The sequence below is a fragment of the Rhizopus delemar genome, genomic scaffold, assembly GCF_000149305.1.
Source record: "Rhizopus delemar RA 99-880 supercont3.9 genomic scaffold, whole genome shotgun sequence".
Classification (NCBI taxonomy): Eukaryota; Fungi; Mucoromycota; class Mucoromycetes; order Mucorales; family Rhizopodaceae; genus Rhizopus; species Rhizopus delemar.
This window is the reverse complement of record NW_027137835.1, coordinates 1,092,073-1,119,232: the sequence shown is the minus strand read 5'-3', so window position 1 is coordinate 1,119,232 and position 27,160 is coordinate 1,092,073. Positions and strand designations below refer to the sequence as shown.

General features: G+C 34.5%; 8 protein-coding genes across 8 annotated transcripts; 4 read left to right on the top strand and 4 right to left on the bottom strand.

Annotated features, from left to right (window-relative positions):
* Positions 1 to 1,219: 1,219 nt before the first annotated feature.
* Positions 1,220 to 2,278, bottom strand: RO3G_11503 (uncharacterized protein; the record flags this gene model as incomplete). The annotated part of the gene is made up of 5 exons (XM_067666087.1): positions 1,220 to 1,274; positions 1,338 to 1,428; positions 1,480 to 1,652; positions 1,705 to 2,119; positions 2,173 to 2,278. 5 exons carry the CDS (start codon positions 2,276 to 2,278, stop codon positions 1,220 to 1,222), a joined length of 840 nt encoding a protein of 279 aa, XP_067522188.1.
* A 5,213-nt stretch (positions 2,279 to 7,491) lies between these two features.
* On the bottom strand, positions 7,492 to 8,603 carry RO3G_11502 (uncharacterized protein; the record flags this gene model as incomplete). Its single annotated transcript, XM_067666086.1, has 2 exons — positions 7,492 to 7,792; positions 7,846 to 8,603. The coding sequence occupies 2 exons, from the start codon at positions 8,601 to 8,603 to the stop codon at positions 7,492 to 7,494; spliced, it is 1,059 nt and encodes a 352-aa protein (XP_067522187.1).
* Positions 8,604 to 9,664: 1,061 nt separating this feature from the next.
* RO3G_11501 (uncharacterized protein) lies at positions 9,665 to 13,177 on the top strand (the record flags this gene model as incomplete). Its single annotated transcript, XM_067666085.1, has 11 exons — positions 9,665 to 9,983; positions 10,036 to 10,213; positions 10,268 to 10,360; positions 10,411 to 10,521; positions 10,578 to 10,778; positions 10,833 to 11,135; positions 11,185 to 11,300; positions 11,354 to 11,886; positions 11,938 to 12,144; positions 12,193 to 12,787; positions 12,846 to 13,177. 11 exons carry the CDS (start codon positions 9,665 to 9,667, stop codon positions 13,175 to 13,177), a joined length of 2,988 nt encoding a protein of 995 aa, XP_067522186.1.
* A 299-nt stretch (positions 13,178 to 13,476) lies between these two features.
* Positions 13,477 to 14,079, top strand: RO3G_11500 (uncharacterized protein; the record flags this gene model as incomplete). Its single annotated transcript, XM_067666084.1, has 1 exon — positions 13,477 to 14,079. The coding sequence occupies one exon, from the start codon at positions 13,477 to 13,479 to the stop codon at positions 14,077 to 14,079; it is 603 nt and encodes a 200-aa protein (XP_067522185.1).
* A 302-nt stretch (positions 14,080 to 14,381) lies between these two features.
* On the bottom strand, positions 14,382 to 15,697 carry RO3G_11499 (uncharacterized protein; the record flags this gene model as incomplete). Its single annotated transcript, XM_067666083.1, has 3 exons — positions 14,382 to 15,161; positions 15,206 to 15,408; positions 15,607 to 15,697. The coding sequence occupies 3 exons, from the start codon at positions 15,695 to 15,697 to the stop codon at positions 14,382 to 14,384; spliced, it is 1,074 nt and encodes a 357-aa protein (XP_067522184.1).
* Positions 15,698 to 19,189: 3,492 nt separating this feature from the next.
* Positions 19,190 to 20,919, top strand: RO3G_11498 (uncharacterized protein; the record flags this gene model as incomplete). The annotated part of the gene is made up of 7 exons (XM_067666082.1): positions 19,190 to 19,276; positions 19,329 to 19,388; positions 19,440 to 19,568; positions 19,626 to 19,733; positions 19,790 to 19,930; positions 20,105 to 20,773; positions 20,884 to 20,919. 7 exons carry the CDS (start codon positions 19,190 to 19,192, stop codon positions 20,917 to 20,919), a joined length of 1,230 nt encoding a protein of 409 aa, XP_067522183.1.
* Positions 20,920 to 22,099: 1,180 nt separating this feature from the next.
* Positions 22,100 to 22,462, bottom strand: RO3G_11497 (30S ribosomal protein S16; the record flags this gene model as incomplete). The annotated part of the gene is made up of 2 exons (XM_067666081.1): positions 22,100 to 22,168; positions 22,226 to 22,462. 2 exons carry the CDS (start codon positions 22,460 to 22,462, stop codon positions 22,100 to 22,102), a joined length of 306 nt encoding a protein of 101 aa, XP_067522182.1.
* A 2,049-nt stretch (positions 22,463 to 24,511) lies between these two features.
* Positions 24,512 to 26,873, top strand: RO3G_11496 (uncharacterized protein; the record flags this gene model as incomplete). Its single annotated transcript, XM_067666080.1, has 2 exons — positions 24,512 to 24,573; positions 24,632 to 26,873. The coding sequence occupies 2 exons, from the start codon at positions 24,512 to 24,514 to the stop codon at positions 26,871 to 26,873; spliced, it is 2,304 nt and encodes a 767-aa protein (XP_067522181.1).
* Positions 26,874 to 27,160: the final 287 nt, after the last annotated feature.

Here is a 27,160-nt window from a genome sequence, read left to right as displayed (position 1 = left end):
TGGACATATCCTGTATGATCCAGAGTTTGTTTGACAGATCGGAGCACGGCTTGTATTGGAAATCACAGATGAGCAAAGAGCGATAGCCAAAAATGAAGGTTGGGTTCTGATTGCCTTGCCAGAAAGTTTGCTTTGAGCTGATAAGCAAAAGTAAAGGAGGAGGTCTGAATGGATTAGAGTCAAGTTCAATAGAGTATCTGAGCAGAGGAGTTGGATCCAGTGCGTCTCATTTACAGTCGTCGGTGATGATGGAGGAGTAACCATGTTTTGTCAGGAAGGTGCGTAGGATGAGGATCGTCATGCAGACTCTAAATTAAGGGTTCGATGATGATTTGGGATGATTTTGAGGGTCTCTTTCAGGGGAAAGGGGGTCAAAGGGTTGGGTCCTCTGTTAGGATGAGGTGAGTCGGTAGGTCAGACCACTTTTAATGTTTGACCAATCGTCTGCTGCCCTCATTGGAAGATTTGGCCACCGCAGCTAAACAAAATGTTGCGTTTCAGGAGGACTGTGCTTCCTGCCGAATGATGTTGTCTGTGATCTAAAGAAGCAGCGTGAAGGAAATGGATCCTCTCTGTAAAATATCGATCCGATGAAATCCTGTTTCAAGCATGGTGCCGAATAGAGTCGGGTCTTTTTGAGGTCCTTGTGGTCCGTCTGCTTTAATGATGTCGGACCGTGATGAATGCCAAGTGTTCATTTATTTTTGTTTCAAACACACTGAAATGGGCTCTCTTTTTTTGTAATTCTATAAACCTTTTTTTACAATGTTCCTTTAAAGTAACACAATGTAATTTTTGGTGAATGATTACATCCGACCCTTCAAGAGCCCATCGTACAATAAAATGAAATAGTGAGCAGTAATAAAAGCAAAGGGTTTTATTAAACATTTTTCTGCATACGAAAAAGAGAAAGGGGATAATCATAAAAGAGGGTTAAATTACATAGAATTGAGGTTTTTTCTGTCAACAAAAGAGACCACAAAAAAATGGGTATATAAATATATATACACATGTGTATAAGTGTGAGTGAATAAATGCTTTACTCTATGGGGGGAATTGGAAGAGTTGAATTGTGTGCGAATTTTGTTTTTTTTTTGTTTTTTTTTTTCTTTTTTTTTTCAGTGTTTTTGACGTAGTATGTGTTTTAAATAAGAAGAGAAGGGGTATTAAGAGTTGATGCAAAGGTATCATATGTATACAAAATTTCAAACAAGTTTTTTTACATGGAGTACATGTTTTCAAGTGCTTGTTTCTGGAACACACTTTGTTGGAAACTATAATTTATAATAAATTGGATTTAATTGATGGTTCACACAGACAGATACACCATTATTTACCTTCTGAGTTGTTCATTTTCTTGTACAAGACGTTCAAGCTCAGCCAAAATGGTCATTTGAGTACTCTTCAAGTGCTGAATATGTTGAACAGCTAACAGACGATTTAATTTTTTTATTGGACGAATCGTTGAGGGTCACTTACTTCGATGTAACAAGGTAACTTTACTCATCTTCTTGTTTAAACAAGCAGGTAATTCGCTACGTAAATCTTCAAAACCATCCTTAATTTGAGCACGACGCTTTTGCTCCGATTGAATATGGATCTGGCGTCTTAATTCACTCACATTGGCAGTATCCGTCGAAGGGGTGTCTTGGCTATGATACAAAAATGAATACAAAAGGAGCGATTGACATCGATGTTACTTACTCTGTCTTTTGTTTACGACAAGTTCGCTTCTCACTTTCTTCTTTAACCTCTTGTTCTCTTTCACGTTTTTTGTTATTATTGCTGCTGGATGTTTGCTTGCAGCTGTTTTGTTCAAAAGATTCTTTAGAGTACTGAAGAAACTCGGGATAGAAAGACTCGGGCAAGGCAGAGGCCTTGGCGATCGTTTCATGAAGATAAGCACTACTCGTGCTACTCATTGTGGTTGAGGTAGAAGAAGATTGAACAAGTGGGGGTGAATAGATGGGTGCTGAAGCAAATCCAGACATTAAACTGTCAGGGCTACCTACAAAAGGAGGACTTGAGGCCACAAAGGGCTCATAGGTAGGACTACCGCCAGCAGACAAAGGTGAAGAAGAAGGTGAGGTAGTGACAGTGGACGCATAAAAGGGAGAAACTATTAAAAAGGTTAGCTTTCAGGCCTGTCTATAGCTTTATCCTTTCTATTACCAGGATACATTAAGCTTGATTGATCAAGCTTTGTAGGATATGGTTGTTGTTGTTGTTGTTGAGGGTATTCATTAAGGTATTCACCGGACCATTGAATTTTGTTCATTGTTGATAAAAAGGATTGTTGAAGATATAAAAAAGGATTGGTGTGGGATTACGAATAATAATAATAATAATAATAAAAACCTTTTTGTTCAAAAGAAAGAAGAAAAAAGATCGAAAAGGAAGAGGGAGGGGGGGGGATTAAGTAGTTGTTTTGAGAGTAAAGTAGGACAATCTATATGTCAATTATTAACCTATCTTCTTTTTCTTACTCATGCACCGATATGAGGTTTACTTGCACAAAAATGCAAAAAGTGGTGTAACTAATCTTATTGATCTTAACTTAGCAACGTATCATGGCATAAATTGGTTTTCCGGAAACTAAATGCTTTTTATTTTTAGTAAAAAAAGATTTCCTTTGTGCTCAATACAAAGAAAGAAAGAGAGAGAGCCCTTAAACTAATTTAAACATAATAATTTCTTGTAAATATTATACTGAGTTAAAAAATAATGGTGAGGAAGAATGCCAATTATTATTGATTCCCCTTCTTTACATGAAGAATAGAACGATTTTCTAGGATAAAGCTTTTATGCAAGATAATGAAATAGTTCCATTTGCTCAGTCAATATAAAGCAACCCTCCCTCACTTTATTTCTTCCCATTTTGGTTTAATTCTTGTCTTTAATTTCCGTCCAATTTGATACTGTGCTGGCGGGTAGTGAAATAAATTACTACCAAACATTTGGGAAACTCAAAAAGCCAGATTGCAAATCCTTTTGTGTACGTGCAACATGGCCTGATATCCACGATGTTTCTTGTTCTTTTTGGTCCCAAAAAATAAGAAAAAGCTACAGAGTTTATGGCAGAAAAAGCAACCTTAATTCCCATTTTGTGAATTAATAAAGTGTATCACAAATTGAGCTTTTCTTTTTTTTTTTTTTTTTTTAAAAAAAAAAAAAAAAACCATAATTTTCTCATAAAGAAGGTAAAGAATATTTCATGTAAGTAATCTATGCAAGGAAAAAAAAAAAAAAAAAAGGCTCTTACAGATCCCGGAGTTTTTTTAGATTAGAAATATACAGTTTTCTTCGGGTGTGCATAAAACTTTAATCTTATTTTAAATTGACAGAAAGAATAACAGCTTATCATAAATAAAAGTAACAAACAAACCCTTCTTCTCTCGTTTGATTTAAACCCTGATTCAAAAATAGTTTTTTTTTTTTTCCTCTTTTAATTCATTTACAAGAAGAATAAGGCTTCAATGCACAGGGCAATTTTACCATCCTATTTCAAGAAGGCGGAGTTGCATTTAATACGCACTTCCTTATTACTAGCCTGCCCTAAAGATAATAATCATTCAACTTGTTTTGAAACAAGTTTGGCATTCAAAGGGAGAAAGAAGAAGAAAAAAGGGGAGTGAAACATACACAAGATGTTTCTCTTATTCATTCTAATTGTAAAACATTCACAAACCTAAAGCAATTCTCTTTCTATACACACAAGCAGTTTCAAGTTTTGATTGAGCCATTTTTTAAAAAAAAAAAAAATATTACACGAATTAGGAAAAACTACATACAAAACTTAATTTAAATGCAGCATTCAATAGTGGGAAAAGAAAAAAAAAGATATACCCACTGATTTGACTATAACAAAAATGAGGCACAGATCCTAAATATAGAGTCTAGACATTAAGAAAATGAGGGGCAATTTTAGTTCTCTCTTCGCGTGTCCTTTCTTTCCCTTTCTTATTTTTTTTTCCAGCATAGAGTGATTAAAATAACGTGGGTTAATCTTTTTTAATTAAAGTATTACTGGTGCAACTTTTCAATTATAATAAATGACAACTCAATAGTTTTTTTTTTCTCGATTCGTTTCACCAAAAGAGATTAAGTGCAACCGCGGAAAGGGGAAGATGAAGGGATCAGACTTTGAGCTTCCTAAAATAGCTTAAAGTATCACATCGTCTGAGAGGATCCATTCTTTATCTTTTTTTTTTGGCAATCTTAATAATGCCTAAAATATTAAGACAGTTCATGCTATGAGTTAAAAAAAAGCACGATGTTGTATTCAGAATGTTTGTTATCGGATTGTTTATTTAACTTTTTAAAAATTAAACTTGGAATAAAATCCGAGTTTTAGGAAAAAGTCTTTATAATATGAAGCTTGCTAATATACTTTTTTTAGTCTTCACTGTGTGAAAAGGTGGAACCACGCAATATTAAATAAAAAACTTTAATGACTTTTATAAAAGAGAGAGAGGCACTGATACGTGTTATCTTTTTCTCAATTGCGTTCTATTTGCAAAATATGTTCTCATCAACAACCCTCTTTGTTTCTTATTACAAACGAAAGCAAAGCTTATTGATGTTTATATCGTAAAAGTAAATGAATCTCAACTTTGATAGACAAATAACAAAAAATTGCGCAATGTAAATTTCAAATGATTTCTCATTCCCTTAAAAGTACAAAGATATTTTCATTCTTGAATTAAAACAACTTTTTAATGGATCAAAACTTAATTATGACATACGTCATGAACCCAGAACCTTTGAGTAGCACATTGTTGACAGTTTCGCAAGGCTGTCATTGCACAATTACAATATATCCAATCATACAAGCGATTTTGAAAGATAACAAATTAGGATAATTCACAAATGAAGGTAATAACACAAATCTGCAAATACCTTATATAACCTCTCGAAGGCTATCCTTTAAGAGGATCCTTGGTCACCAAAGATAGCTTTGTATCTTGTCGGTGCTTGATGTCGGATACAGTTGGTCCGTGAGACATAGAGAGAAAGCGGGGTTATGAAAGAATTTAAAAGATTTGAACGGGAGTACAGAGGATAAGCACAAGTGCCGATAGTGATGCTATCTGTCTTTTTCTATTTTAAATTTGCCAAAGTCGTCTTGGTATTTCTGAGAAATAAATGAAGAATACTTGCTCATGATTAATTTTGCTATTCTGAGTGTCAATCGAACATTGGATCAAACAACTTTTAATCATAATTTTATAAACTCTTTTTAATCAGAAAGCATATAAAGCCAGACACGACCACAACTGATAAACATAACTTATTTTTCATTTTCCCTTGTGTTTTTCTATATTGCTTTCTACCTTAAATAGATAGTGATTTTAAACATGACTCATTAAAAAAAGTAAAGACAAAGTTTATTCTTTATATCAATAAACACACTAGCCACTTTTGCTAATTATTTTCTCAATCAATACAAATATTGGCTATTGAATCCTTCTCATTTCTCACCTCCAATACCACCTAATATTATAGAATTTCCTTAATCACCCTTCTTACTGGCTATATCTTCCTGACCCTAACAACACTATAAAGAACAGACCGCAGTGCGTCTCGGTTAAATCACGGCTTTTACCATGCCCCTAGTCTGAAATAGATTAAAAGAGGTCTACATAAGGGATATGTCGATATTTTTTCGATCGTGATTGTATTAAAGCCGGTCTATATTGTATAAGCTGACTGAATGCAAAGAACGATTACAATTAAAATCGTTCAATCTCCAGTTTACTCTATCGGAGAAGATACCATGCACTGTTTCCTTTGTATGTTGCCAGATAGTTGGAAATGACCATGTCTTTAAAGAGCACAATCGGAATTTTCAATGACCATTGAAGCTTAGTTTATCTTTACATCTGCATATGCCGAATTTTCAAAATCAATTGAAGCGCAGGTACCTGATCGGCACTTTAGCTTTATCTGTAGTTGTATTCATCTGAATGCCATCTTCATTTGATATGAGCGTACTAAATATCATGCTATAAAAAACGCATCTATTCAACTTTTCTATTTTTGTAGAATATCGTTATAGGTCTTAAATTCAACAATATTCTGCTTGTATTTGCTGCCTTGTATATTTAATTTGCGAAAATATGATAATAATAGTTCGGAAAAGCCTATGGATCAAGAGCATAGGCACCTTTGATTTTTTATAAGGCGTAATACTAAAGCCCATCTTTTAATCCTTGCACTGTTAAAAAAAAGCTAAAGTAGGTAGTATATGATGCATCTATCGTTGTCTAGGAAACAAATGTTCAACCTTCGAAGCTTGATTCAACAATATCTATAAAATTGAACTTGATGTTTTCCCTTTTTTGATTCATGACGAATGATACAACCGATGCTAATTTAGCACACGCATTATTGTTAGCAAAATTTTGGATTTTATGTTAGATATAGTAAAATGACAGCTAGCATTTCTTTTCTTTTCTTTTTTTTAAAAAAAAAGTAATGGATAGGAGCGTATACATTGATTAAAATTAACACAGTCGATCATACAAAAACGAAGGCTGTTTCTATAAGCTTAAAATAAGTTATCAGAAGAATTCATATTAATAATAAGCTGGCTTGATGGATATGATATTTGTCACTTTCCCAATCAAGTGAGCATCAAAGAGCTCATGATCTCTAATTTATTACTACTAGGCAGTATATCAGCGTTGGACAATACGTTCTTTTATGGCCCTTATCCAGCCATTTTGAAGCTCAAAATTGAGGATGAATTACATATTGATATGTTATTGCTTTTCAGGTCTATTGAAATCTTTATTTAAAGCTTTTATGCCTGAAATATAACGTGCTTTAATAGTAATCATTGTTGGATTTTTTTTATCATAAATGTAATTACTTTATTAGACATAAACGAAAAGATATAATTGGTTTAAAAAGACCAAGAACAAATAGGTGGAAACATACTAATAAAAAGTTAAAAACAAAATGATAGTTTACAGGAACAGTTTATAGAAATAAACGTTGAATGAGCATTAGTAAAGTAGACTTGGTAAACGGTGCAAATTACTGCCGGTAGGGCCAGTGCTCATAAATTTAAGCTTAGGGTGAATAGAAAAAAAGAGTATGCATGGAATCATCTTTTTTTTTTTTTCGCTTTGTATAAATTAAACATCTCTTTTTCAGTTCTGTTCACTCGAGACCTTTGAATTATTTCGTCATTTACAAGACCCTTTTACTATCAAAGCTAAGCTTACTATTGACAAATTTACAAACATCTCAATTATACTAATTAACACACTATTTTTAGGAATAAATGTCGTATTGACTTGTCGCTTTTGCGTATCGATTGTACTATAGAATTTGTAAAAATACGACGTTACTTTATGAAGACAGTATATCATGTTCGATGCTTGATAAATCTTTTTATTAATGTCAGCAATATGAGAGGGGGGGTGGGGAAAGGGTAGTATTAAAATGAGTATTAGTATTGTATTAATTATGGTAAGTTGTAAATTAAGCGTTATAAATAAGTTCTGTGCCAAAGACATAATCCCAAATTTTGGAAGTAATGCCATAACCACCTTCATAATTCTTGTAATGATGTGCCATATGATATTTCTTCATTTCCTTAAAGTGATATTTAAACACCTTTGCATGATGAAGATAATAATGAGTACAATCATACAAAATATAGCCAAAGAAACCGCCAGCTACCACACCGTGTGCCATCATGGGAGGAAATAAGAAATGGCCTAATCGAACGAGCGGGTAAGCAAGAATCACTGCTAATGCGGGAGGCATAACAAGTCTGAGTCTATTAAAAAGAATTAGCATGGCTTTTTCTTTTCTGCTCAATTTCATGCTTACCTATCCATGGGTAAATAATGATGAAATCCGTGAGTAGCAAAGTGTAAAACGAACGCGAGTTGATGGTCGGGTAATAAATCGTCCAAATGAAACAAAAATCGGTGCAGTCCATATTCTAACAGCGTCCAAATAAAGACTCCCAAGCCAAAAGACATGATGGTTCCATTTTGATAACCATGCTGAAGTGACAAGGACACTTGATAGGCTACATAAGGCAACCATATAGTAGGGATCATGTACCATGCTGTCTTTGTCAATGGTTCAAGTAGAGGGTGACCAAAGAAAATAGCAGGTTGAGACATATATCGTGGTTTATGTACTTGCTCCAAATAAAACTCTTTTGTATATCGAGCTCTTAATAATTGAGGAATAAGCGCCTTTCGTAAATCCAAAAATTGATTGGTTTTAGCATCCGATAATAAATCTGTTTCCTTTGGTTTAAAGTCTTCCTGTCCATAGGTTTTACTCTCTTCTTCTACTTCCAATAATTTCATACGCTTGTCATGAATTCCCTCTTCCAATCGACCAATACAATATTCTTCTAATATTTCATAAGCAGAATCAGAGTGCTCATGCTCAAGAACATCCTTCATGACTTCTGTGACATCTTTGCCAGCGTAGTCCAAGATCAAGTCATCTCCACCTGGGTGATCTTGAATGAACTCTGTCACATCATAAATCTTTTTCTTGTAAATAACCCAGCATGATTTAGATGTTGTATGTGTCGATACTTCCTTTAAGCTATAATCCTTTATCATTTGGTTATAAAAAAGAAAAGAGAAAAAGAAAAGCAGAAAAAAAGTTTGCAGGTTTATAAAAATGATGTGATACAAGATGAAGCCAATCATTGTTTTTTTTTTTTTTTTTTTCGGAATAAGTTCATTTCCGAAACTCAAATATACAAAAGAAAGCTATTCTTCAGTGAAACATTTCTGCTTTTCAATTTAACTTGCAGCAGAAATAAATTTTTAATAGTTTATGTTGTAACGAATAATGTCTTGCTAGAAAAGTGATTTCTATATTCTTAAGAAATCCCAATTAGCACAAGAAAATGAGCTAAGAAAATCTTATGCAAGTCATAACTGTTTTTTCATTCTAAAACAGTATTGCAAAACTAATCAAATCAATCCATTGATACGCCGCTATAAACACTTTAGAAAATTATAAATTGTGATAAAAAAAAAAACTATTAGGGACCATTTTGAAACATCAACTATGATCCAAACTAAGAAAGATTGTCTGTAAATTAAACACCGATTTTTTTTTTTAAAAAAAAAAAAAAAAAAAAGTCTGCGCATTTCAATCCGATTTTGGAAAGCAAGATTAAGGGCATGATTCATTCTTTTATAAATTTGCTTTTAATACGTTTGTTGCGTATATTTAAAAAGTGAAATTATTATTTAAATTCCAAGCAGAATCATTTGGACATACTCTAGTTCTTGTGTACATTCTGGTACGATGAGATGCCTATGAAAACATGACTTCAATCTAACCCAGTTGATTTGCTGTTTAAAAAAGAATTCAATATTTTTATCATTGTGGACATAGCTTTTGTTTATCTTCATGAAAAGATGTCATGTCTTTAAGTTTGAATTTATTTATGTGTCTATGTTCACTTCAAGAAGAGTCATTTAACTTAGCTATGATAGATAGCGTATCGTTTGGCTTTAATCCAAAAAGTAACTTTGACAAGAAAACACATTAAACGTCACGATTTCATCCAATGTGTATGCGGTCTTTGGATTTAGCTGAGCCGTTTTTTTGAGGGGTAACTTGGAAAAAAAAAAATTCCAAACACTTTTGTTTTCTTTTTTTGGACATGAGCTCAATTCCAATCACTAAATCAAAGCAAATCAATTCTACTTTAATCACACCTGTGAATGCCAATGATCCGCTCGTTCCTCGCGGTAGAGATCTTGAAGAAATTGATTCACCCAACTATCCTTCCAAGCGTCGCAAGATCCGTCAACAGAATGGCAAAGAGGAAATCGAATCGGATAATGACGACGAATATGAGACCATGTCTGACGGTTATTCTGCCGAAAAGTTCAAATCTGCTTGGCAAACTACGATCAATGATGCAGTGAAAGCCATTGTTTCTGTTAGTTTTAGTCAAGTGACGGCGTTTGATACAGACGGTAATCAAGAAAATAGACAGCATGTGTTCTTTTTATGTTGACATTTGTATAGGAGCGGCTGTGTCAGAGGCGACCGGTTTTATTGTCGATGCAGAGAATGGCATCATTTTGACAAATCGACACGTTGCTTGCGCAGGTCCTTTTGTTGGTGAAGCAGTATGTCATAATCATGAAGAGATTGACGTTCATACGATCTATAGAGATCCCATTCATGACTTTGGCTTTTTAAAGTAAAAACAAGTGAATCAAAGAATAATATCAGCCCTGACTTATTCCGTGTGTAGGTTTGATCCTAAAAAAATCAAGTACATGCCTGTAGAACAAGTAGAACTTCGACCTGATTTAGCCAAAGTAGGTCTTGATATTCGTGTTGTTGGGTAAAAATCAAAAAAACGTGTGCATACAACAGACATTAACTTTATAAAAGTAATGATGCAGGTGAAAAGCTGAGTATTTTGGCTGGTTCGATTTCACGTTTGGATCGTAATACACCTGATTACGGAGAATTGACTTACAACGATTTCAACACCTTTTATTTGTAAGATATACACAAAGGCTAGGGGGACACATGTTTTACTAAAAGCTATAAAATAGGCAAGCTGCTTCGAGTACGAGTGGCGGTAGTTCAGGTTCTCCTGTGATTGATATCAATGGAAATGCAGTGGCTCTTCAAGCTGGTGGTAGTGAAAGAGCAGCTACAGATTTCTTTTTACCTTTGGATAGAGTGAAGCGTGCATTAGGATTTATTCAAAGAGGAGAACAGGTACCAAGAGGAGATATTCAAACTATATTCAGGTAACAAATTAACTGGCAGTAACAACAAAAATAACTAATTTGTGTTTATGTCAGATATCGTCCTTTTGATGAAGCAAGAAGGTTGGGATTATCAGGTGAAACAGAAACCAAACTTAGAGAACTATTTCCCGAAGAGATCGGCGTCTTGGTAGTAGATGCTGTAGTCCCCGAAGGACCTGCTTATAGACTATTAGAAGAAGGAGATATATTGGTTAGCATGAATGGAGAATACATTACAAAATTTGTACCTTTTGAAGACATGCTGGACAATCATGTTGACAAAGAAATTACGGTTAGAATTGAACGTGGAGGTAAACCTATGGAATTCAAGATTCATGTAGGCGATCTTCATGCGATGTAAGTTGATGTTGGAAAAAGAAAGAAAGAAAACTAATGAATGAGACAGTACACCTGATCGATATGTTGAGTTTGGTGGTGCTATTTTACATGAATTATCCTACCAATTAGCTAGTCATTACTGCGTACCCTGCCGAGGTGTTTATGTTGCAGACCCAGCTGGTGGTAAAATGAATGCAAAAAATTGCTTTTTGATATTGATTTTCGTTTGGAAATAGTATTCCGTTTAGATGGTGATGATGGCTGGATTATCAAGGCAGTTGATGATAAAGAGACCCCTGACATCAAGACATTTATTGAAGTCATGAAAGGCATACCAGATTATTCTCGTGTATCTTGTGTTTATTACTCTATTGCGGATGTACATACAATCTTGGGTAGCATCATTCACATCGATAGACACTGGAATTCATTCAGATTGGCCGTACGAAATGATCAAACTGGACTATGGGATTTTACCGAGTTAGGAGAGCCTTTACCACCTGTAGCACCTGTACCGAAAACAAAGAAAATCATTGAATTGGATGGTAGCATTGGCCCTTCCAAGAGTCTAATTCGTTGCTTGGTCAAAGTTCATTTCCGTACGCCTTGTCGATTGGATGGATTCCCATACAACAATCGACATGGATCTGGTGTGATTGTGGATAAAGAGATGGGATTAGTGGTTGTTGGTCGTGGGATCGTACCTAATTCTTTAGGCGATTTGACCATTACCGTAGCAGATTCGATCGTGATTCCTGCTAAAGTTTTAGTAAGTTTTTATTTTTACCGAGAATGTACATGTGTACTGAGTTGTTTATAGTTCTTGCATCCCACACACAATTATAGCATCATTCAATATGATCCTATCGCCTTGGGTGATACAAACGTGATGAGTGCACCAATAAGTGACAAGACAATTGCTCAGGGACATCAAGTGACACTCGTCGCCTACAATCACAACCGCAGACCTGTGTTTGTACGCACCGTAGCAACAGAAATTTCTTGTGACACGATTCCTCCAAATGGGGTAAACGCGCGCTTCTTCCTATTTGATCGAAATTAATCTGTTTTATAGACACCTAGATATCGTGCTATGAATTTAGAGCTTATTACATTAGAAACACCATTAGCCTCCTTCTGTCCAGCAGGTGTATTGGCCGATCAAGAAGGTCGAGTTCAGGGTCTGTGGCTGAACTTTCTTGGAGACAACGTGAATGGTCGTGAGAGCGAGTATTCCTTGGGTATCCACATTTCTATCATCCTTCCCATCTTGGAACGTTTACGTCAAGGAGAAAGAAACATTGTATTACGTAGCTTAAATGCTGAATTCATGGTGCCTTCCATGGCGAGTTTGTACTCTATGGGATTATCTGAAGAATGGGTAAGCAAGGTGGAAGAGGCTAACCAAGAAAAGCATCAGCTGTTTATGGTACGAGGCACAGAAGCTAATTCTGAAAGTGCGAAAGTATTAAAAGAGCTCGATGTTTTACTGGCCATTAATGGCAAGGTGGCTACACGTATGAGTGACATTGATGTACAATATAAAGCAGATGAACTGGAGCTGACTATTTTGAGAGAGAAGAAGGAGATGACTGTTCAAGTAAAGACAAGTCCAGTCTCTGGAGATGGTACAAGTCGTGTTGTGTTTTGGGCCGGCGCAGCTTTACAAGGTAAATGAAAAGAGATTCTCAAATGAAGTGTGTGAATGACGAATAATATTGTACATAGAACCTCATCATGCCGTACTTCAACAAAGTAAAACAACACCTTCTCAGGTTTATGTGACAAGTACACATAATGGTTCTCCTGCTTGTATGTACGGATTAGAAGCAACTATGTGGATTACACATATTCGGGATAAGCAAGTGATAACATTAGACGACCTTATTCGAGAAGTCAAGGATATTCCGGATAGTACATTTGTTCGAGTTCGATGTGTCGATTTTGATAACGTCCCAGTCATGTTGTCTTTGAAAATGATGAATCATTACTTCCCTCTTGTTGACTTAGCAAGGGATGCTAAGGCAGTATGTGGCTGGTCGAAAAAGGTGGTTACCTAAAAAATTGTATAATAAAACGCTTTTTTTTTTTTTTTTTGCTTCGCAATTTTTTAGAAAGATAGAAAGTGTATGTATTACAGATTGCACATCAAAACTAAACAAACAAAAGTGGCGGGGAAAGCTTTTTAAAGCCTTTTTTTTTAATTTGTTTTTGTTATTCTTTTTCTTTTTTTTAATTTAAAAAAATGGGTCTGATAACCAACGAAAAGAAAAACTCGTATCGCAATGTTCTGCTTAAAAAATTAAGCATCCCATCCATCTTGCTTGGTATCTTGACAACAATCCTAGTTTTCACAGTCATGGTGATTGAAATAAGCGGTCGACGTAAGGGACTCAATTCACCCGAAGAATGGTATGAGCTTATGAAACAGCATGCTTACCAACGTCATGATTCTGATCTTCGTTCACCCTGTCCGATGCTGAATACCCTGGCCAATCACGGCTTTCTTCCTCGAGATGGACGTAATGTGACACCTAGCGATTTCTTTGACGCCCTGATGCTCCTCCGTGTACCACCCACATTTACAGCTGCGTTTTTAGCCTATGTTTATGTTGGATACAAAGAAGCCAATCCTACCAAGTCATTCGTGTCTCAATTTGGCTTTACTCCCACACTTCATTTGGATCGATTGACGGTATATAATATGGTCGAGCATGATGTCTCCTTGACTCGACAAGATGCTGCTCTGCCACCTTACGATACAACTTATCCTATACCTCATTATGTAGAACGTATGGTACGATTGGCTGAATTGAATAACACTGACCCAGCTGTCTTTACTCGAAAGAATGAACATGATGCAAGAAGATTAAGATGGCTAGAATCCTCAAGAAATAATAAATTCCTTCGTCTTTCTTTGATGCATCAGGTAATGACATTTAAATATACATTTGATGTGTAGTAACATTTTGTTCAGTTTGCTTCGGGTGTTGAATGTAGTTTATTATTAGACATTATCGGTCGTGATGGCCAATTGAAGACAGACCACCTTGTGTCCTTTTTGTTACATGAAAAGTTTCCAGAAGACTGGTATCCTCGTACGACAACCTACAGTATCACCGAACAAATGACGAAGCCTGTTCATTGTTGGCGAGGGCTTTATTCAAGTGAAGTAACGTTGGATGTATTAAATGAATTATAAGACTCTTTTTTTTTATTTAAAGCATAAGTGTATAAATAATAACAAAATATAAAAATAAATAATTAGTAAACACGAAGTACCGCTTTTCCCTTTAGGGAATTCATGGCTTGCTTTTTAGTGTCTGGAGATGTTCGTTTATGAGCAAGAATGGGTAAATTAGTTTCTACAGCAGGCTCTCTTGTTTTATAAGATTGTCTTCTAGCTGTGCTGATGCCCATCATTAATCGAGCTGTACGACTGTCTCCTGCTGGCTTCTTGTTTCGATAAATAGATGCTTTTATGGGTATATTATTAGGCTTATTGGCGTTTAACTTATTTACTACAAGTGGTGTTTTGTTTAGTGTTGATGGTGTATTAGGTGCTGTTTTTTTCTTGAGTGTTGTTTTTACAAGAGCTTGCTGCTGCTCCTGCTGCTTCTTTTCTTTTATTTTCTTCACCAGAGGAGCCTTCTTTTCTACTTCAATTGGTATCTGTCTAACACACAACATAGGAAGTCGAGAACCTTGACTGCGGTTGGTAGCTGAAATTGATTGCCTTTTATGATAAACACTCAAGATCTTTTCTTTTACAGGAATTGAGGTCGATGTTGATTTATCCAATGTAAATGAACGTACAGGAATTCTGCATTTGGTAGGTATTGATGATGCTTTGCGTTTCTTACTTGCTATTGGGAATAATGCTTGGGATGGATACAGTTTAAGAAATGGGTGTTGCAATATTTGACTGGCAGAGTATCGTGTGTTTGGATCAGGATCAAGACAGTGATTCATCAAGTCAATTAGTTGAGGTGGTAAATTGGGTGGATAAATAGGTCGTTGAATTTGAAGAATTCTTTGTTTAATCTATTTTGTGTGTTAAATACTTGTCTAATATGCTTATACTTTACCTCTTCTTCTTCTAAACCTTCATCTTCATAAGGTGCTTTACCACTGTTTAATATTTCAAGTATAACGATACCCAATGCCCAAATATCAATCTTGTGATTCACTATCTTTTGCTGTACCAATTCGGGTGACCAAAACAATACAACACCAGCTTCTTCAACACTTGAATCTGCTGTAGGTGAGATAGAGACTACACCAAAATCACCTAATTATTATAATAAGCAACCTGATTATTATATAATAGTCATGACTACCAATGACAATGCCATTATTTTCTTGATTTAAAAAGATATTATCACACTTTATATCCCTATGTATGTAATCATGTCCATGCAACTTTTCTAATCCAGACGCAACCTTTTGTATAACAATAAGTACAGACAAAAGTAGAATCATGTTATACTTACAGAGCGAATAATATAAACCATTTGACCAAAAGTAATTTGATGTTCAAATACATAATGTTGAAGTGAGCCTCCAGTACAAAGAGGCATGATTAAATAAACAAATTCTTGGTGTAGATAAACTGCTATTAATTTCAATATGTTTGGATGAACACACTTTGTCATTGAATAAATCTCATTTTCAACAAGTTCCTTGGGCATCACAAACATATCCTTATGTTGATTCTCTTCTACCAAATATTTTTTGATAGCTACTTCTTTATCAGTCGATCTTTCTTTACATTTATACACCCCTCCTTGTGCACTGAACCAAGTAGGTGGATCATCCAATCCTTTATAATATGAATTTGGATCATCAGAGTATATTGGCACTCCATTCACTTGCTGCATATTTTATGATCAGAAATAATAATTAAAAAAAAAAAAGAGAGAAAAAAGTGTGCAAACAAAATTAATAAAAAAAAAAAACAACAGCCGTTGGAGGAGATGATTTCTCTTTGTGTGTACGTGTGGCTTGTTATTTGCCCACACACTTGTGCTCCCTTCCTTTTTCTTTTCATGCATCTTCTCCCTTCAAGAAGCTACAAAGGGATCGCATCTCCGAATAGACCCTCTTCATAACCCCTCACTTTATTCTTTTTGCTTTTTCTTTGTTATTTAAATCACGTGATGAAAGAACAAATAAAATTAATTAGAGAACGTGTACAAAACAGAACTGAGAAATAATGTGTGTTCATTTGTCATCCAAGCCTGTTACACACGTTCAACCTATTGTCCTTAAATTATACAGTTAATTTCACTAGCAAGCCTTTTTTAGTTTATTAAAATCTTTATATTTGCATTTATATACTTTTTACAACAAATTTTACTTTCTGTAGTATTACTCAATGTAAGCTAATAATTTATAAATAAACAATCCGCCCCTCCTTCCAATTCTAATTGTTATGAAACCCTAAATTGCTTTACACAAAAAGTTATTTTTAAACAACGTCGTTTCCCTACCTAAAAAGGAAAAAAGGGACTAATTACAGAACACACAGTCTCCTAAATATTATTTTTTTCAGCAAATTCGATAAGGATTCAGGGATAAACATGATCAATTTAAAGTCAAAATCGAGAAAATGTTTTCAGCAAAACTAGAAAAGCGCTAGAGATAAAATGATTACATTATGCTGATCTTTTGAAAAAGATTGTCAGTAATTAAATTAATAAGCTCACAAAACTCGCATGTAATGCCCAAAGCTTATTCAAAGTAGGAATTAATGGTTAAAAAACTTGATTACAAAATCTGATAATAATTGTTTTTATAGACACGAAAGATAAATACCAGCAAACTTGGAAAGAAATATGAAGCTTATTGAGAAAAAAGAGACGCAATCAAATTTAAATCAACTAACTATATTAGAGTTTGGCATCTTAATACTATTGATCCAACAGAAGTAGTAGTGGACATACTAAAAGAAATACTTTTTGAAGAATGCTTATTGGATATAAAGACTGGAACTGATATCCCTTCGGTACACATATCTGATTATGCCATAGAATTAATTGATTCTTTAAACCCTGTCCCTTTGTTTGTTAAGGTCTTGAGAGGGGCTTTAAATGAAAATAACTATAAAAAAGGACTTTGATTCTGTTATCCATAGCGTTGCTTCCTGTATTGAAGTCACTCTCCGTCATTTATAAGTGCATATCGTATATTGAACGGCAACGATCACTAACTTATGCCCACCTTTAGCCTTGATCAAATTTGCTCATCCAACAATCCCCTATCAAACTGTACCCTTGAACAAATCACAGCTGTTTACACCTCCATTCATTTGGTAAATCAACTTTTTTATCCAATGATGATGTCATTGAATTTGTGTAGCTTGAGCGTGAGTATCTGCAGCAGAAAGAACAAATGGAATAGTGTGTTGTTTAATACGCATTGCTTCTAGTCTTGTCAAATTTTCGGAAGGACGCAATAAAAAAACCTTCTCCAGCAAAAAGTACCACAATACAAGTAAATCGTATCTAAAATGATTGGTATTCTGAACAAATCCCCAACCCCTTACAGCAACAAAATAATTGGTTTGTATTTGTTTTTTTAGCAAGGCTACCTTGCTTTCTCCATCATCAGTTTTAACCAAACTTTTTTGTCACAATAGAAAGCAACATTTATTTCGTAAAATCTTCAATGCACAACAATTTCATGTATCGTGATGGTCACACCACCATTATAGCCCTAACAACACCAAGGCTGTTGGTCAAATATGTAAAAGAAATTCCCAGCCTCTTCAAATGGGAAGAGACAGTTGTACATAATGCTTTAGAATTAAAATACTTTTTTATAATCAACTATGCCTTACTTGCTCTCGAGTTTAAGTTGCTTCATATAGTATTAATATGAATGTTATTTGAGGGATATTTAGGCACTCGGAAAACTGATAAAAAAGCTCGAAGCGCTTATCAATTTAGCTCAGAACATTTATCCTTTTATCTCTAGCCCTTTTCCCTTTTTACTCAAAGCATTCTCTCGCTTTTGGCTTTAAATTTATCATGCTTATCTCTGACAAGTATAATAGCTGGATGGTTTTTGTAAGGCCACTTTTTAAAGTGTCATAAACAGTTGCCCTAGAGTGCATATTTCGTTACAAATTCGGCTTTTAATGATTTAATATAAACAACGGCTTTTAAGAACTTATAAAATCTGTAAATAAACCAGGACCCGCATTGTCCATGGTGTGATGTTTGCAGATAAATATTTTAACAAATAATAAAGCAAGTTTCTTTCATGACCTTATACTTAAAACCGATATGGTACATCGTACAAGTATGGATCCATGAATAAGAATAACATTTGATAAAAAGGGTGCACATATGTATACATTAAAACAAACTACTTGTACTCTTAATAAGCCAATGATCAAAAGGCATTCTTTTAACATGGCAAACATGACGAGTTATATGATAAACAGTAGAGCGTTAGGCTAATAATTTTTTCTATTCGATCCAAATCCATTTGCATAGTTCAATCAAGTCTTTTCTGAGGTTTTTAATATCGTATGATTAGGCATTCAGCTAGACATCTCATCTCACTTTAATTCAGTAAATGGTAAGACTGACTTGATATTGCAAGTACACAAGCTAAGCGGAATGTTTTGATAATTTATGAAGAGCACCCGCAAGGAATGTCTTTCCAGATTTTTGAATAAAGTTTCATGTCAAAATCTCATGCCAATTGTTTGATATCATAAAATAATGTTCATAATCTAAAGATATTTTAAAAAAGAATAAAACACTTTTTATGCTTTTTTTTCCCTTGATAAAATGAATGTATTAAGAAATCCTGTTTTATAGAAGACGTGCTTTCATCATTCAAGTCAATTTATTTTAAATAAAAAAAAAAATAATGTCATTTAAGAAGGGAGAGGGTACGAATTGTCTCTGCGACGTGTTCAATTTCTTTGACCATTACCAAAGATTCAGTAATGCTGACTTAAAATATCGCCGTTTCAAATAGAGTGACGTGGACTGAAGGATAAACGTAAGCTTTACGAACGCGAAGATGTTCTTTTATTTTCTTTAGATTTTACAATCATGTCTGACGGAAGATTAGAAAAAATGGACAAGGACTTTAGTCCTCAAGTAGATGCTCTTTTACCAGAAACTGAAGCATTAGCAAAGGTAAAGCAATCTTTTTTTTTTGAAATACATTAATATTTACAGTGTCATTTAGCAAGGCAAGATAAACGAAGCTTTGGACAAGTTGTTGTCCTTGGAAAAACAAGCTAGAAATGTAAACAGATTGAACTTTACTTTGATATAGTAGCTAATTCTTTATTCATAGGCTGCCGACCAAGAATCTACTGGACGCATCCTTGTTCAAGTTGTAAAATTATGTTATGAAGTTAAAGATTGGAAGCTTTTAAATGAGCAAATCGTCTTACTCTCTAAGAAACACGGTCAACTTAAAGCCGTAAGCATAAGCAATGCTTTAGCCAAAAGAAAATCTAGTTAATCAACTTTTTGTTAGGCAACATCAAAAATGGTTCAAGAAGCAATGAGCTACCTTGATTCTACACCCAACATGGAAACAAAGCTCGAGTTGATTGATACTCTCCGTACTGTTACTGATGGAAAGGTAAATAAGCGAAAGAGAAAGAAAAAAAGACATCATTAACGATCGTCATGTTCTAGATTTACGTTGAAGTTGAACGTGCACGTATTACGCGACTTTTATCAAAGATTCGCGAAGATGAAGGAAAGATTGCTGAAGCAGCTGATATTCTTCAGGAACTTCAAGTAGAAACATTTGGTTCTATGGATAAACGTGAAAAGGTTGAATTTATCTTGGAGCAAATGAGACTGTGTTTAGCCAAACATGATTATGTTCGAACTCAAATCATTTCAAAGAAGATCAATACAAAATTCTTCCAAGATAAGGAAAATGAGGCAAGTGATTTGTCAATATGAAAACAAGAGCTTTCATTTATAGATAGAATGTGTATATAGGATCTTAAACTTAGATTTTATGAATTAATGATTCAACATGCCTTACATGAAGATCAATATTTGAACGTCCATAAATACTATAAGCAAATTTACGATTCAGAATCAATTCAGCAAGACGAAACAAAATGGAAAGTTGCACTGGAAAATGCAATCTTATTTGTCATTTTAGCACCATTTGATAATGAACAATCTGACTTGCTTCATCGCATTTATGGCGATGTTAAATTAGCACAAATCCCTCAATACCAAGAGTTTGCTAAATACTTTGTTACAACTGAATTGATGAGATGGGTATCTATTGAAGAAACATATGGACCCTTGTTTAGTCAATCAGCAGCATTCAACCGCTCTACTGAAGAGGGACAAAAGAGGTGGAAGGAGCTTCATAATCGAGTGATTGAGCACAATATTCGAGTGGTTGCTAAATACTATACAAGAGTCACTACAAAGAGATTAACTCAATTACTTGATTTGAATGAGAAGGATACGGAGGAGTTCTTATCCAAGTTGGTTGTATCCAAGACAATTTATGCTCGTATTGATCGCACTGCTGGTATCATTAATTTCCAAACAAAGAAGGATGCAAACCAAATACTGAATGACTGGTCAAGCGATATCAATTCATTATTAAACTTGATAGAAAAGACTTGTCATTTAATTTCTAAAGAGGTAGGCAGAGTTAAATAGAGCTTGATATCATTGTTATTAACTTGTGCTTTAATAGGAAATGGTACATAGCATAGCAAAAGTTAAATAAACCCATATTTCACAATAAATAGGATGCTTTTGGTTTAGGGAAAGATACCTTTACCTAGAGTTTATCTAATATATAAAACCAATGTTTTATTTTTATTTTTATTTTTATTATTATTATTATTTATATGTTTTTAACAGGACAATCATAAGACAATAGGGCAATATCTCCTTAATAACTTGTGAGTCTCTTTGATACTTTATGAAAACAATTATGGGATAATGACTATATTTGGTTGCATTGAAGACATACCGAAATGTTGTAAATCTGTCATACATCGTGTTTGGTTTTCAACAAAAGTAATATAATATGACATACAAAAGTTGGGACAGTGAATATGTTCTTCTGTAAAAGGGTCCTATTGAATACTATCGGCTCATCAGGAAGTACTGTGTTTTCTTTTTCTGTTTATAATTATTAATACATTACGATAGCTGTGATTACAGCTTTATTCTGTTCATACATTTACATGCTAATTTTGAATAATGGCAATCAATAAAGCATTAAAACCGCATTCTCTATTAAATTATCCTGTTCACTTTCTTTCTCCCCTTCCGCTTATGATTATCGATTTTAAATATACATTTATTAAAAGAAATATATTACCTGTACAAGGTGTATCTCCCTGGATCATGCATTTATACAATAAAATGTAGAATGAGAATCCCAACTGCGGGTTTGTTGGATAAAAATAATCAAATCTTAAAAGTACTATCGAAAACAAATCAAGTTGGTGTCTAATAAAAAGTTTACATTAGATGTGCTTGTTTGACAAGACAAAAGAGAGGTTAAATACAACCACTAAGTTGACAAGTCCGTCCAAGACACTAAAGTTCAGTTGATCATACAAAAAGTATAAAAATGGTACAAAAATATTACGATAAAAAGAAATCGTTTAGAAAGCAGCAAAGCCATATTTAGGTTTGAATAAATGGCTGTGTATTAAACTGTTTAAATTCCAAGTTTCTGTAGTTCTTATGCGTATTTATATCTTGACAAGTAATTTGCCTTTACATCACTGCTGTTGAAGTTGTTGTCAAAACCACTCTATCATTCACAGTTTCCTCAATCATATCTACTAGAAGTAAAGCTACACATACTCCCTTCATACTTTTTTAATTGCTCTTGTAAATAGTCGATCATTATAAAGATCTAATACTTTATTGAAGTAATTTGTATGTAAAAAAAGAAAAGTTGTTCTATACAAAAAAAAAGGTTGATAGTTGGTATTCATCGTCTCTTTATAATTCCTTAAACTTCTTGGCTGCTGTTTCCATCCAAGGCTTGGGTGCTTGAGGCATTAAATCAGCCTGTATGTTAAAAAAATAATAAGCAACCTAATCATAACCTATTCTTATCACCGTTACCTTCACAAGCAATTTTTCAACAGGCTCAGAGGGTTGTGCACCAACGGTTAACCAATATTTAGCACGTTCGAAATTCAAATTGATCAATTTATTTCCATCTTTGTCAGGGATTGGATTATATGAGCCGATCTTTTCAATGGGTTTACTGTTACGTCCTGTACGAGCATTGGATACAACGATTTGGTAGAAAGGTAAATTACGACGACCGTGACGAGCAAGACGAATGCGAACAACCATTTTTATTTCAAGATAGAAAAGCAGTAAAAAATATCCCCTTTACTTTTTTTTTTCTTCAGACCCTGCTGTATAATGCAGTCACACCAAGGCTACTCTATTATTTTGATAGCATAAAGCGTTTGGAAAGAATTATTAAAGATAATAAACATAATTTTTACACATTGTAAATTCTCTATCAATGTTGATATTGCTTTAGGTCCAGATTTAATGGTAAAATAAAAGAAAATGAGGCAAATTTTGGTATTGTTATAAGGTAAATGTCAAGATTGGATATTAAACAAATACACCACAAAAGCTTTCAAAGAACCATTAAATCAAATTTTGCAATCACAGTAAAAAAGAGAGAAAAGTGTTTATGGGATATAAAGACTGCAAAATATATCAACAATATTGTCAATCAAACAGGGACAATTCAATTTGAAGCTCGCCTGGTCCTCTCTCATACTCCGAATGACCTTCATGAAATTGTAAACTGAATATAAAGCTTTATATTGACAACAACCATACAAAGAGTATAGTTTTTTAATTGTCTATGCCCAATGTTTATTTGTCATTCACTTTCCTAGTTGAAATAAAAAAAAAGGGAGGGGGGGCAATTTAGTTATTGCAAAAGACGATGCTTTTGAAAGAGGTTTTTGATATGCGATAAAAAGAATTCATTGATAGCATAATTTATTGGTATTATTTGTAGTTAAAAAGATATCATTTTGAATCTAATGCCACCATGTGTTAGAGAGAAATTAGCCTATAGAAAACAATGTTGTCTGTCATATGATTTAATAGAAACAAAAATGTGAAATTAAAGGGATTCAATTTTTACGAGTCTTGATGCTATTGAACATATTTGTATTCATAAAAGGAAATTGGAGACAAGCGAATAGTATAGAAGCAACATAGACTGGTCAAAAAAGCCTGTCTTTTGAACATATGGACTATATAGGGACCATTCTTCTAAAGATACTTGTGGATAGTAAATCTCAAAAATGTTAGGGACGTAATTGATATCAAAGATGGGATTCGATACTGTTTCATAAAATAATAGTATAAAGTGCCTTTGAAAAATAGTTCACATATTAAATTTGTATTGATTGAATGGCTCTCTATTCAAATGAATAATAAAATGAACAAGTGTCAGTTTTTATATAAAATGAATTTCTTAATCTGAAACATCATTGCATGCAGGGTTCAAAAAATAAAGGGCAACCTATATTTAATTCCTTAATAAAGAAGATTCCGTATTGAATAAAGACTCATCATTCAGATTGAACACATTCTGAAACATATCAAAATAAAAAACCACAATGAAACCCCGTATATTTCTATTTGTAGTCTTTTTACTATAAACAACTAAATTGAAATATACTTTTTTTTTATATTCAATGATACCAAGCCTTTGTATTGTGCCTTAATCAAGTATTTATTCGGAGTATCAATTAAATTTTCCACTCAAGCTTCTTTCGATCCACACGTGGATAAGATGATTGGTTACCGAATAGAACAAGATCTTGGACATCCCTCTTTTCCATTGTTTCCAAATGAAATGTTTGAAAATTTTTTATATTACTTTGAGACAAAAAAAACTTTTTTTTAGTAAATGTTTTAATTTTCATTTAAATAAGGAGTTTGAATTTCATTCCATCTTTTATAACAATAAAAAAGAAGAAACAAGAGTCAAAAGAATTTGATGGGCAAGAAATATTTTAAAGAGGGCTCATCCATTTTCATTGGTCGTACAAACTTGGTTGAGTTCAATGTAGCACACGTGTTGTCGTGTGAGGTCTATCAGAGCCAATCGCTTGACGGAAAAAAGTAACACAGCTATTCGGACTTTAAAATCAAATGCCTATCTTTGTACCTTTTGGACTCCATTACAAATCAGTAACAAGAAAGAGACAAAATAGTTAAATTTTCAATTCTTGCTCTCTCTCACTTTCCCTCTCTCTCTCTTTCTAGCCACGGAGCTTTTTTGCTTATTTCTTACTATAAAATAACAAAGAGTATCCATTTTTTATTCCGAACTCTTTTCTTTTCATTTTCTATATTAAAAAAATGAAATTCTCCCACTCTTTGCAATTCAATGCAGTACCTGATTGGATTGACCACTATGTTGCGTAAGTAATAAAGATGTTTCTTTACTTTTTTATTTCCATTACTAATCATGCTCTTTAGCTATGATCAATTAAAAAAACTCATCTTTCAAATCGAAAAAGAAAAAGTAGATAATTTAAACAATTCTGTGGATCCAGAAAAAGTGGGCTCAGTTACTACCCAAGGAGAAGATCGTTTCCTAAGCCAATTAGACCTGCAACTCGAAAAAGTATTTTGTTTTTATTCTGAAAAAGAATCAGAATTATACAGTCAATTAGATGATCTCGCTCATGTATTGTCAGAGTCCATGCCATCTCAAAACATTCTCTCTGACAATCATTTTTTAAACTCTCCTTTAAGCGAATTGGACTCTACTATCAATATTCCTATCAAAGAAACTGTTTCTATGAAAGAGCCTGACCGAAAAATGTCAATTGAATCACGCCTTACTGTTGATAGTCATCCTGGCCAATATGTCGAACAATTGGTTGATCTTCGAAGTCAACTCATCATACTCTACGTGTCCTTGTCTGAATTAGACTCTTATGTTGAATTGAATCGTATGGCTTTTGAAAAGATTTTGAAAAAGCACGATAAAGTCCTTGACGGAGATTTAAGAACACAATATTTAAAAAAGATGGTTCTTGATTCTAGACCCTTTATGCCTCAAACAATCGATTTATTACGCTCTCAAATTGAACGTGTCGAACGTATTTATGCTGATGCTTTCTGCAACGGCAACACGGCTATTGCTGTTCGCCAGATGAAAACCCATTTGAGAGATCAAATTACTTATGATCGCAATACGGTTTGGAAAGACATGGTCGGTCAAGAACGCAAGACGCTCGATGCACACGTCAAATCGGTTACTCCTCCAAAGTCTTACCTAATTCCATTTACTCAACACAGAATTCCTACCGAAACTGCACACAACCTCATCTGTTTCTTGCTCTCTGTCATCCTCTTTGCTATTCTTCTCAATGTCAACACCTTTGGAAATACTCAGGAAAATTACTGCTTTGCTTTACTGCTCTTTGCTGCTGTCATGTGGGCTACCGAGGCCATTCCTCTCTATGCAACCTCACTCTTGATTCCCTTTTTGGTCGTTCTCTTGGGTATCCTGCGTAACGCAGATGGAACACCGATGACTGCCCATGCTGCCGCCAAGTCTGTTTTTGCCTCAATGTACAGTGGAACGATCATGATGCTTCTCGGAGGTTTTTCAATTGCGGCTGCCTTATCAAAATATGGTATTGCTAAAGCCTTTGCTACTCATGTTCTCTCTCGTGCCGGTACACGTCCTCGATGGGTACTTCTTTCTATTATGGCCGTAGCCACCTTTTTGTGTATGTGGATCTCTAATGTTGCCACACCTGTCCTCTGCTTTTCTCTCATCAACCCCATCTTACGTACTTTACCCAGTGGTTCACCCGTTGCACCCTGTCTTCTACTTGGTATTGCTTTAGCTAGCTGTATTGGTGGTATGGCATCACCTATCTCGTCACCTCAAAACATTGTCACAATTCAATACATGTCACCTAACCCAGGCTGGGGTATCTGGTTTGGTGTTGCTCTTCCAATTTCAATCATCAGTGTCTTTATCTGTTGGGGTATGCTTTTGCTCGTCTACAGACCTGACCGAGCAGTTCCTCACTTGAACAAGATTAAGGCAACGCGTGATAAGATCACATGGACTCAAGCCTTTATTATGCTCATCACTATCCTGACCATCGCTCTTTGGTGTGCTGAGACCTCCTTGGAATCCCACTTGGGTGATACAGGCGTGATTGCAACTATTCCACTCTTTGTCTTTTTTGGTACTGGTATCCTCAACAAGAATGATCTCAACGCTTTCCTTTGGTCTGTCGTCGTCTTGGCTCAAGGTGGTATGGCTCTTGGTAGCGCTGTGACTTCATCTGGATTATTGCAAGATATCGCTCTTCGTATCAAGGATGGTGTAGAAAACCTTCAACCAATCGCTATCCTTGCCATCTTTGCCTTCTTGCTCCTTGTCTTTTCTACCTTTGTCTCTCATACCGTGGCTGCATTGATCATTGTGCCCATCGTTCAACAAGTCGGTGCTAATCTGCCCGTGCCACACGCCAATTTGCTCGTGATGGGCGCAGGATTAGCTTGTTCGGCTGGTATGGGCCTTCCTGTCTCTGGATACCCTAACATGTCTGCGGTCATGATGGAGGACCCAACAGGAAAACCTTATTTGAAGGCAAAGGACTTTATTATTGTTGGTGTACCTGTGAGTATCGTGATTACTCTACTGATCTTTACTCTTGGATATGGTATCATGTCTGCTGTTGGTTATTAAAACCTTTACTTCTTTGCATTATCATTAGCATTATTACTTTTTTGTATCATACCTTTCAAACAGTCTCTCCTTTTGTAAAATACAGAAAAAAAAACGACTTTCTTTAATAAACAGAAAATTACACCATTTTATCTTCTCATCTTTTAAATAGTTATGTTCATTTTTTTTTTTACAACAAGACAAAATAAAAGGAAAATGTCTATTACTTTATGTATATAAATATGTATATAGAAACTTATTATTGTTGAGCACATTGGACACCAGGACCGCCATGATGATCATCTTCA